Source organism: Tyto alba, unplaced genomic scaffold, assembly GCF_018691265.1.
Source record: "Tyto alba isolate M040663 unplaced genomic scaffold, T.alba_DEE_v4.0 Super-Scaffold_32, whole genome shotgun sequence".
NCBI classification, from domain to species: Eukaryota; Metazoa; Chordata; class Aves; order Strigiformes; family Tytonidae; genus Tyto; species Tyto alba.
This window is the reverse complement of record NW_024881307.1, coordinates 3,194,812-3,206,946: the sequence shown is the minus strand read 5'-3', so window position 1 is coordinate 3,206,946 and position 12,135 is coordinate 3,194,812. Positions and strand designations below refer to the sequence as shown.

Sequence of the window (12,135 nt, the reverse complement as noted above, 5' to 3'; positions counted from 1 at the left end):
ATGAACAACTTTTCCAGCTTCAACCCACTTATCACTCAGTTTATGTGTGCACTTTGATCTCCCCACCCCGAACACTCCCAAGGTAAGGTGTATATTTAGTTCTAGTTTATGGTTCCTTAATCACTCCTGAATGTAGCAGCCTATACCTTATGGTCGAACAGTTGCTGTCATGGACTATCTAATAATTGGTAATAAGACGTGACAAAATGTCATTTCGAAATGGTGATGATCCAAAGATGTTAGGCTTGAAGGGAAGTTGTAACATTGCAGCTCTTTACCCTCTTTCGTCACTGTGACTTAGTGCAGCTATAAAAGTGCCCTATGCCACTAAAAGATTAACAAAGAGAATTGAACCATTTTATAACCTGGCTGAGCTTTAGCATGCTCATCTTTTCATGCGGAAAATATTTTCATACTGTTTAAATTACCTTCTAAAAATATTTGACGTTTTTACTAGCTCATTAACTGTAAAGCACTGATATTGTTCCCCCTTCTCAGCCCACTTCTTTTGATTTTTCTGAAAATAGCACACACATGCCTATGCCCTTTGTCCACGCCGGGGCCTGTGTAGGAGCCACTTGTTTGAATGGTGGTGTGAGTGCAATGAGGGGGGAAGGTCATTTTACAAAAGTGACTTAACAGAGCAATATCCCACGTTCATGGCAAGCATGCTGCCCCTGTAATAAATTTAAATCAATTTATTGCACATCACTGACTTCCGCTATTTTATTTTAAATTCTGTAACCGGATCAAGGTCAAGGAAGCAAAAGATGAAAGGAGAAGGGGAAAGGAAGCCAGAAGAGGGGAGAGGCGGGCAGGAAGGGGGAAAGCAGGACAAGGAATGGTTCAGAGCAGGGTTTGAAGGAGGTGAGCAAAATAGAGTGCTCTCACTTAGAGGCTGGAGAGATGAGCATTACTAGATGAACAGAGAAGGAAAAAGGGTTAGTCTTCCGAGCGCGTAAGAATTGGGAGTACTGCCTGCTTAAATTTTTCTCCTTGTTTCTGATTATGTATTGGTACTATTTCTAAATACTAGATATACTGTTGATAGTGCTTGCAAATGTATTATTCTTTTTGTAGCCAGTTGCTAAACAGAAGTACTTCTGGACTTCTGATGTGCCAAGGAACTGCTGCAGCAACTGGGAATCCAGAAGGAAGGGTATCCCAAGGCCATTTTAGAATATGCTGTTACAAGATTTTGCTGTAGTGTTTTGGTCTGAGATCAATTAAATATGCTTTTCATTTGGTTCATGCTGGAGAACAAACAGTGTAGTTCTTCAGATGCCTCTTGAGGTCGATATGTTTTCTTTCACTGAAGGGAGTGTTTTGCTTGTGCCGAACTTCTCCCTCTGCACTAGTGTGAAATTTCATTTTAAATCCAAATGGCCCTTATAGTTTCACTCAGGCTTTATATATATTGTTAAGTGTTAGTTAATCTGTTCTCTTGAATAGGTATTTTTCCTCTATCTGAAAGGGTTTGCAGTATCAAAAGTGAAATTGTAGGAACGAGAAACAGCAAAGTGTAAATCTCTGTAGAACAAGGTAGGCTCTGACAGCTGCCATTTAAATATGTGCTAAGACTTGTGAGATTTGTGGTAAGTTGTTCCAAACTTGCAGTGCTCTTTGTATCTGCGAAACTCCGCATGAGCAATTTGCAAGTGTGGTATGCTTTTGCGTACGTGTAAAGGAAAGGAGAAGGATGATGTGAAGAAGCTGGCTGACTCCAGGAAATAATCAGATCCAATTACGCTGTTGATGTTTAACCACCAACTTTACCGAGATGATATTTCTATATCATGTGAGTCATGTGAAACACAGAAGACTTTCCATGGAAGCTTGGCGCGGGGGGGCTTACGAAGGTGAAACATGGTGGCTTATGTTTCCTTTACAGTGAAATAATTCAGAAATGATTGGAGAAAACCCAGGAGCTGATTGTCCTTGTTCAGAGATGCTCCGCTCTCTGCAGGTAGACCCAGCCTTGGTGGCTGCAGAAGTTTTACTGCAGGGGCAGCAGCTGGCTGGGCATATTGCACCTAGCTTGGCACAGTGTCGTTCGCCTGTGTTTTGCAGAGGGAGTGAATCGTGGATCAGCTTCATCCTCCTCATATCAGAGGCATTTCGGTTTTAGATACTGCTGCAGCCTTAAAACTTACAGTGTGGGGCATACACCTTCTTCTACTCCTTCAGGACCTTGCACGAGAAACATGCATTTGCTCCCACATGTAGGAGAGAACTGGTTCCCGAGAAGGCAGTTTTGTGTTTTTCAGAAGAAAGAAGTTTTCCTCCTTGTATTATTTATCACATATATAAAATCAATTTGCATGTATTTGATTTAAACTTTCCTTTGAGGTTTATAATCTGTTGTGTTTTTGAAGGAAATTTCAGTAACTTCTCATCCTAGTCCAAAACTACTTATTAAAAGCAGCTTTAGGCAATCAGTACCTGCACTACAGCAGGAAAGCAGAGCTTTTGGCAAGTGTTATTTTATGCTTACTGGCTTGAACTCCATCCTCTGAAAATTCATGCTGTAGTTTCTCTAAAGCTTTTCTGGTATTAAATACCTTCTCTGGGAGATTTGCTTGCTCCTGCACACTTGTAAGTGGACCCAAGCTAATGTCTTTTCCACTTAAACATTCAGCAAAGCCTGTCAGGTTTAAGAACTGTGAGCAATAGTTTCCTGGGCCCAGAAAACAAAAATCCCAGTTTCTTACACAGAAGATAGTTTCAAAAATTATTTCTTTTTAGTATTACAGACCTTTGTTTTTCTCTGAGCTGTGTTAGGAATTTGTTTTGAGTGGGCCGTAGCAGAAATGTGGAAGGTGGTATTAGTGATAGATTGCAAATAATTTGATCGGTGTTTTTGAAAATTAGAAGTAGGTAATTGCATTTCTTTAGAGTTGCTCGATCGCACAGTCTGGATCCTAGAAAAACCTGGCCCTAGGGAGTTCGGCTGAATATTCTCCGTACAGTCTTACAGTCATGAAGCCACTTTGCTTTTGCTTTCAGAGATGAAAATGACAGTTTTCCTCTTTGTTTTTAGGATACCTGTGATCTCTCGTATGTGGAAAGAACGCTAGCACAAAGGTGAAAAAATGGGTGTTAAAACATTCACTCATAATTCCCCTGCTCACAGTCAGGAGATGCTGGGAAAGCTGAACATGCTCCGCAATGATGGACATTTTTGTGATATCACCATCCGCGTCCAGGACAAAATCTTCAGGGCCCACAAGGTGGTTTTGGCAGCCTGCAGCGACTTCTTCCGTTCCAAACTCGTCGGCCAAGCAGAAGACGAGAGCAAGAGCGTGTTAGACCTGCACCATGTGACAGTGACTGGCTTTATACCTCTTCTGGAATACGCTTACACAGCAACACTATCTATTAATACAGAAAACATTATTGATGTGTTGGCGGCAGCCAGCTACATGCAGATGTTCAGCGTTGCTAGCACGTGCTCAGAATTCATGAAGTCCAGCATTTTATGGAATACGCCCAACAGCCAGCAAGAGAAGGTGCTGGATGCAGGACAGGAGAACAGCGCAAACTGCAATTTCACTTCTCGAGACGGCAGCCTCTCTCCCGTTTCTTCCGAGTGCAGTGTGGTGGAAAGAACCATTCCTGTTTGCCGAGAGTCGCGGAGGAAGCGCAAAAGCTACATAGTTATGTCTCCCGAGAGCCCCCTTAAGTGCAACACCCAGACAAGTTCCCCCCAAGTGCTGAATCCTTCAACTTCTTACCCGGAGTCCAGAAATCAGCCCGTGGACTCATCCTTAGCTTTTCCCTGGACTTTTCCTTTTGGAATTGATCGAAGACTTCAGTCTGAGAAGGTGAAACAGGCGGAGAACTCTAGGACTTTGGAAATGCCTGGGCCCTCTGAGTCCAACAGAAGAATTGCAGATTACGTGACTTGTGAGAGCACAAAAGCCAGTTCTCCCCTGGTGATTGAAGAAGACGTGCGTGTCAAAGTGGAAAGGTTAAGCGATGAGGAGGTTCACGAGGAGGTATCGCAGCCTGTTAGTGCATCCCAGAGCTCTCTGAGCGATCAACAGACAGTCCCAGGAAGCGAGCAAGTGCAGGAAGATCTCCTGATCAGCCCGCAGTCTTCCTCTATAGGTACGGCCGTTTCTGGGGTTATATACGTGTACAAATAGGCATGTGTGCACTTGTGATTTTATTGGAGGAAACCTGCTTCATGTTTTGCCATGCTCTACTTTTGCGAACCTGCCTTTTTTTTTTTTTTCCGGCTTTATGAAACGTTACATACAAACCCTGATGAGGGGACGGGACGGGACTTGGGGCTCTTTAAATAACTTTGCAGAGGCAGCTGAGAAAGGTAAGCCTGTTGGTAGACCTCCTTATTCAGCAGAGATTGATAGCCCCTTCTTGCCACTAGTTGCTTGACTGGGGAAAATAATTCTGTTTTCATTAGTGTCAAAAGGCATGATCTCAGCTGAGCTGCAATACCAAATCTGAAAGGCTTGTGGCTGTAGCCGCAGAGGGATAGAATGGTACTTTGCATCAGCCATAAAATCTTGTATAATCATGACAGAGAACCTTTGTAAGAACATTTGCAAAATAAGTGGTGGAACACTGTCATCTTAATGCCCCAGACGAAAACAAAACCACACAGTCATAATATTGAGAATCTTTCCATTTCTGTGGGATTTGGTTCTCAAGTTGCTCCTTCAAATACTGCCAATTGCTGAGAGAAACCATTTTTCCATGAAAGACAATTTGAAGCCAGTTTTGGGTTCTTCTAGCAGGCTGTTGTTTATTAATACCTAATACATAAAGGTTACTGTAGCAATCCCTTTTTTCCTCTTTGCACAGAATGCATTGAATGGCTTTTAGGAAGTCAGAAAATACAGGTTTTGCGATATTTCTAGTTTAATTACCAAAATGTTGCTTAAGTCAGCTGTTTTGCTTTCAGTTAAGTGGCTTGACCTGTGCACGGTAGAGTTTGTTTACTGAAAGATTTTTAATAAAGCCTGTTTTGTTTGAAGACCGTAAGAATGGCAAATGTAGTGGTCTGCTTCATTCAAATAATGTGTACATGAAAGGCTGCTTCAGTTAATTAAATAAATAAACTACACCAAAGTAAATAAATGCAGTCTAGTAGCCTGCATTATTTGTTTTGTTTGGTCAGCGTAATGCTGTGCCTTCTCTGAAGAAAGTGAGTGTTAGATCAGTCTGACCGTTCCAGGATTGCAATATGTAATCAGTGTTGTTAAACTATTCAGGTAATACTGTCTAAAAAGAAATGAAAATGTTTTCCATTTCTCCCATCCTTCAAGACTTTATGTTGGTTTTGTTCATCAGTTTGTATAGCTCATGTGTTGACGTTTAAGATCTGTAATGCTTTTTCCAAACTAAGATGTTTTACTTACTGGAGACAAGGCTGTTTACCTTTTCTGAGAAGCAGACTTAATATCAGTTTAAATATAGTTCTTTAACTGCAGTTTGCCAAAATAATGCATAGATTAAAAACTAAAATAAAACAATTTGTTTGCTGGGTAGTCTCCAGGAAAAGTGGTCCTTGTTCAAGAACAAGTTTAGTTTGACTCAGTTTTTAACTCATTATAGTAGGAACTTTGGAAAGGCCTTGCCAGGGCCATGTGATCAGATCAGAGATGCAAATTATTTCATTAACATAATTTTACCATCACAGACAAAATAGAACAAGTAGAAATAATGATTAGGGAAAGTTAAAAATAGGATATCAAGTGAAAGGAGGGAGTTTTTTATCCACTGTAAATATACCCAAGTGGCTTAAGAGAAGAAACTGGGTGTAAACTCAGGATTACAGATACAATCTGTGGAAGTTTCTGGAGGACATCTCTTGGAGTTAGAAATATCATAAAAATTGCATACCCAAAATTGACTTGAGTGAACAGGGACGTGAGGATGTGAGACTAGGCCTGAATTGTTAGAGAGGTGCCACTGAATGCTATAAAATCTCCTTTTCTAAGAGAGTCTTTGTGTTAAACAAAATACTTTGAAGCATACTCCAGTATCCAAGCACCTTACTGAATTCTGTTCTTGCTTTAGCCAGTTTCCTGACATTATTTCAGCTGACAAACAAATTCACACATCTGTCTTCAAAAGGTGCCTGTTTTGAAGCCACATGACGTTTTGGGGAAAGTTTTCCATTTTCTATTTCCTACTCTAGGTTTTGTACCACTGAGGTCACGTACCCGACCATTTATACAGCATGGGACAGAGGATCTTAGGCTTTGGTGATTGTAATGTTTAAACTTAAATGTCTGTTATTGAGGATGTTAGTACAGCATGTTCTTCCTTAAAATGGCTACAGAGAGGAAAAATGTGCTAGGCCAAACTCTTCAGAATACACACCTGTTCTTTGTCTTCAAATATGTTTGAATTAATATTTAGTGGTTTTTGCATAACATTGTTAACTATCCTCAGAATAGTTTTTATTCACATTTTGCTATAAAGAGAAACGGTGCTTTTGCTTTTTAGCGCAGTTTACGTGTACCTAATATATGATAAGACACATTTTGTAGCTAGAAAGCACTCTTTTGCCTCCCAAAGATGTATTTCCTTATGCATTAATGTAAGAACAGTAAATGGAGACAGCAAGATATGTTAAAGTACAGCTTTCTCTTCCCCGAACATACTTTGCTCGTATAATTGCATATATTTATCTCAGTGTTTTATAGTGCATTTATAAAAGCATTCCTGCCTCTCTTTCTGATATTGCAAAAAGCTCTTATTCACTCTTTGGGCAATTTTAAGACTTGTTCATTTGCAATTTATTATATTTGGAAGCACTTTATAATACGGAAAGAGACGTGAAGCAGGGCCTTGATAAATAAGTCATTATGGTTACAACAATAGCTATGTCTGAGAAGATATTTTCATAACTCATTAACACTGTTCCCATTTGAGAGGTGAAGGCATAAAATTAAACTTAAAAGCAATTGGGCTTATTTTTCAGTTGACTTTCAGTTAAATATTTCATGAGAAAGAAGGATAAGTCAAAACTGGATTAACTTTTGTAACTTTATAGATTGCATGGTTGCTGAATTTCCCAAACGTAGTTTGCCCGCTCATAACAAAATTAAAAATTTTGATTCTACTAGTGTTATTTTGAAACTGCTGGAGATGCAAGTTTCCTCCCATCGCTGGCCCCATAACATGGGGTCACATTAAGACAATAATCTTTCACTTCAGTAAGGTTTGGTAGAATACACTGTCCTTTATAGGGACAGCCTTTTTTGGAGACAGTACTCTCATTCTTTTTGACAAAATATGCACATTTTCTGCTTCACTTTCCATGTCTTTGTTCCTTCTCTTTGGTTTTCCATTTTGTCTGACACTTGTCATTGTAGACCTAATGATACTTGATTTTCCTAGTAAGTTTTAGAGAAGGCTTCCCAAATTCAGATTGCTCAAGTACTCTTAGAAAGAAGAATTATTGTTACCATAATAGCAAGAGCAGTTCCTACCACTCTCCTAAGCCTTGCTCATTCTCAAGGTGTAGGTGGAGAGAGAGAAATCTCCTTCCCCTGTCTGTTCTCATCTGACATGTTCAGTGGTAGAGACCCAAAGGCTGCTTGGCCATTGAGAAAAGTTCAAGCGGTGCTTCCAGCAACAGAGGGAAAAAGAGGCAAGGTGGAATTACCACTTCCAGGTGACTTCCATGCTTCTGATCAACATACGTCATGATTTGGGAGCCCCTGTTTTGGAGAGGAGCGACAGCAATTCTGATCCTTTGGAAATTTGACAGAGTTCAGTCATTCATTTTTATCATCTCCCATTGTACCCTGAGACATCGTCAGAGGAAAAGGAGGAATGTGAGGTGGTCCAGTCTGCTCTCTGCACTCAGCGTAAAGAGGGAACAAAACATGGTCACACATAACCAAACCAGAGGGGGTTTTTTAAATCAAGGGGTATGGCTGGTGAGGGGTGGGTACCAGTCCTCAGAATTGTAGGCCTGTACTGCCAACTTCCCTCCCTGTTACGGTGACATCAGGCCAAAATAACCTTGCTTAACACGCCTAAACAAGGTTTGAACTCCAAACGCCAAGTGATGATGAGGGAGACCCGTCTGAGCCACAGACACATCAGGTGAACGAAGTCATAGTTTCGTTTTAGTGCCGCATTTACCTTAGATTCTGTGTCCAAAACCCACTTGAGCTCTGTTTGCTTGAATGTCGGTGCACTGAACAAAGCTCCGCAATGATTTTGTGTATACATTTCTCTTACAAACAGATGTTTGGTCTGCTTTGCGTTGCATTTCTAATTTCTCAGAGGGCTCTTCCTGTCTCAGCATCTTATCAATAAATGAAGGCATTATCAATGAATATATACATGGAAGATTTCGAACACGAAAGCAATGTAGTGCAGCAGGATTGTACTCTTTATTGCTCAAGAAGTCTTGAAAATTGATGAAATAGTCCCTTTAGGTGAAGGTAACATTTCTCCTTTACAGTGTTAGCACTGGATGTGTTTTGAAAACTCTGGCTGTATTTAACATAGATTTTATTCCATTTTCTAGGTTTGCCAAATATTTGCCCTTTATTGAGTTGTCCATTTAATAGATAATCTGTGCAGAGAAGTTGATTTGGAACACTGTGCTTCTGGGTTTTCTAAATTATTTTCCCAAGACAATTTTAGTATCTTACCACCCAGGAAGCAGTGTCTCTCCGAGATTTGGGAAAGCAAGCTTTATGTGTATTTACCTGCCCCCCCAACCCCCCTTTTTGAACACTTATTTGCATTAAATTGCCCTTTTTTCTTTGCCTAGGCTCAATAGATGAGGGGGTTACGGAGGGATTACCCACACTCCAAAGTACCTCTGGCACTAACGCTCATGCAGATGATGATGATCGGTATGTACCAATGTAGTGTGCAAACTGTTCTGCAGCAAGTGCTGTGCTGTAATTAACCTACCCAGCCTTAATCCCAGAATGTTTAGTTGTCTGTACATCTCCTTCTCTGTGTTGATCAAAGTACAATCAGTGCCTGAAGGTTCAGATGCTTTAGAAAATGTAGGTGATGAAAGTCAGAATTTGCTTACTTGTTGCTTTTCATTTCCTGTCTATTTCCAGGCAACACTGGTGAAGAAAGATATTCATGATTTTGCTGTTTCTTCATCACTGCTCTTTATTAATAAATGATTAAAAAAAAATCTTTACTGTGAAACAGGTGTGGTAGTTGCATGCATGCTAAAGCTGACATAAAGCTATGAAAGCAACAAAATGAAAACAAGTACCTAGTCTTGACTTCACCAGACATTGCTATTGCCATAAACCACAGAACAGGCAGAGCAGCCTTCAAACTTTTCTCCCACACTTTCTGCGTGTAGCTTCTTAGCAAGGTGCTCTGTGTCACTTACTGTAAATATTTAGCAGGCTTTTGCTGTGCTGAGATGAGTGATTTATTAAGGGAATCCCTTTCAAGGGAAGGCTGGCGGAGAAGGTCAAACTAAAATGGGTCTGTTTGGTCAAAGATGTATTGTAGTTCCGTGAGAGCAAAGTGATGTACCTGCAAGTGGCATACAAGGGTGCACACAACTGGTTTGATTTTTATTTCTTTGCTTTCGTGGTCTGTGTCAAGTATGACGTATAGCTAGCTGTTCCCTTTCTAAGCAAAATTTTGAAAGTGTTGACATGATAGCTTTTGCATAGTGTTTTGTTAGACAAGTGGGTCTGAGGAAGAAATGGGAACCTTCGGGAGTTGTTCTAGAAACTGTGTCAAGTGAAACTCCCTATTAGAGATAACTATCAAGAGCTGCATTTTCATAGCTCATAAAATCTTTCCTGCCATTTCCATCTAAAACCTGTCCCGCTGTAGGATTAAATCCGAAGGGAAAGTAACTGCCTAGATCAGATTTTTTGTATGACAGAGGATTTTATCTATCTGCTACCAAACCTTAATATAAAAATAATACCCAGCACTTAGGGTTTGACTTGATAGTAGGAGCAAATGTTGCTTTAGAACTAATCCAGGTTTTTAAAGCTATAATTCAAAAGTCAAGTGGCATACATATGTTCAGCAGTGGATTATTTCAGACATTTCCTATAAAATTTCAGAGCTTCAGCACAAACTCCATAGAAGATTCAAAATCTACAAAATCGTTTAAACACACTGAAAATTCCCACTAAAAGATCTCTTCCGTGCAGAGAAGGAAAGAATATTTGCATTTGTTTACACCCAAGCTTGAAAATAATTAATCTCGGAGTAAACAGAAGCATCAGCAAAATGAACTAGAATTTGCACATGGTTTATATAACAGGAAAGGAACTAATAGTTACAGGAATTTTTGAGAATTTTAGACTCCAGAACTTAAATTTTCTACCAAGTGATTTATTTTAAAAATTCAAATGAAAGTTCCAAGACTGTACTTATTCCATGAATCAGTTAAATTCGTAAAATGGTGCTTTCGGGTCCTAAGAAGTTTTCTTTTGCGTAAGTGCGTGTTATATGCCTGTCAGGATGGGACAGTGCATTCTGAAATGCCGTGACAGCCCTTCAAGCACTGGACTTCTAAATTCCCCTTTCAAGCCTGGAATGGGCACATCAGCAAATAAATATGGCCCATCATTCACTGTGCAGCAATTTGGGCACACATTTTTGGGTGCATAAGAATTCTGAATAAAATAATACACCTATCTCTAGCTGAATCAAATGAAAGCATGATCAATAAATCATTCAGATGGAGAAAATTTCCCTCATTTTTTTTGTTTCTTTTTTTTTAATGCATCTTTAGTTTAAGTCCAGGCTGTACATTGCTTTATTAGTAGAAATTCTCAAAATGTCAAAATCAGTTGTGAGTGGACAGTGCAAATTTAAATTGACAAATGCATTTTTTTTCGTAAGTATATATTATATTTCTATTCATAAAACAAAGCAGAAGACTAGTCCGTCTAAAGGTCTTCCAATATTACATGCTGACCACTGTGGAAAAAATCGTAAATAGTTCAAAATCTGAGATGTCCTACCTCTTGAGTTTCTCTGTTAAATAATTAGCATTGTTAATTGGTCCTCCTCCATAATCAGTGTTTCATAAATAACAGGTCACATGTAATTGTTGTTAGCTTAATAGACACACAGGAATCTGCTAAGAATTAAAACTACTGTTTCACAGTGAAAGTCTGATATATTCTTTTTCTGATATTTTGCATTTGGTTTGTAATAGACTTTTCTAACATAGATCTGTAATTCAGCCTTGGCTGGTTTAACAGTTCGTCTCTGTATCAGTTCGTGGCTGCATTTAAAAAGGAGTTGCAAAGGCTCAATTATAAAAGATCTCTCTGATCCAATATAATGAGAACCTCCACTTTTCTAAAACAATTGGTATTTACAAATAAAGAACATTTCTAGGCTCACTGAGCATTTTGGCATTCACATTTGTCAGAGTTTAGTTCTACATAGTTAAATATGTATATATCTCTTGGTGAAAAAAAGAAAAAATTGCAAGCAGAATATTTTAGCATTACAGTGAAAGCATTTTAAACCTATCTCTTTATCTAGCTGTTAGAGAAATTATCTGAGATGTTAGACAAATCTCAACTGTTAAATGACACATTTATCACAAATTGCAGGTCATGAAAGATTAAGTATCTATGGAGAGAAAGAAGCAGGGGAGAGAAAATATGATGGTGTTTCAAATGTAATTTCTTCATTGTGCTAAGGCCCACAGTTATGTCACCAATAGGTGTTTCAGCTTGCTTACAGTGTAAGGATAGAAAAAAGCATGCCAGTCACTGGTAGCTGGAGAGCCTCATGATTCCCATTTTATCAGCTTCAACCAGCCTTTCTCATCATGAAGCTTTTATGTAGGAAAAAATCAAACTTTATTTTAAATTTTTTCTAGGGAGATTGTCCCCGTAGCACTTCTCCTTTCTGTTTCAGTTGCGGAGAAGCTGGCATCAGTACAGGCTTTAGGGATGAGGTAGCCTCAGAAAGCTGGAAACAAAAGGAGAGCTGTGTTTCCTAATTTCTGCCCTAGTTAGAGTGTCTCCCTAGAAAGCTGTAGGAGCACAATGCACCTTTGCATCTTCTCAGTCTCCTAATGCAGGAATGAGGGAGGAAGGACCTAAGAAACATGTTACCAGAAGATGAAGTTCTCTATAACGCAAGTTAAATGTTGTCGCAGAAAAAAACAAAATC

General features: G+C 39.4%; 1 protein-coding gene across 6 annotated transcripts in view; it reads left to right on the top strand.

Annotated features, from left to right (window-relative positions):
• The window catches only part of ZBTB44 (zinc finger and BTB domain containing 44), a 44,247-nt gene that overhangs the window by 16,181 nt on the left and 15,931 nt on the right, over positions 1-12,135 (top strand). For all 6 annotated transcript variants that reach the window (XR_006166045.1, XM_042800491.1, XM_042800490.1 and 3 more), the window contains exons 2-3: positions 3,041-4,110; positions 8,768-8,852. Coding sequence is in view for 5 of the 6 variants with exons in the window: in XM_042800491.1 (XP_042656425.1) it covers positions 3,093-4,110; positions 8,768-8,852 (1,103 nt within the window). In the remaining variant the exon portion in view is untranslated. The remainder of the gene's footprint in view (positions 1-3,040; positions 4,111-8,767; positions 8,853-12,135) is intronic.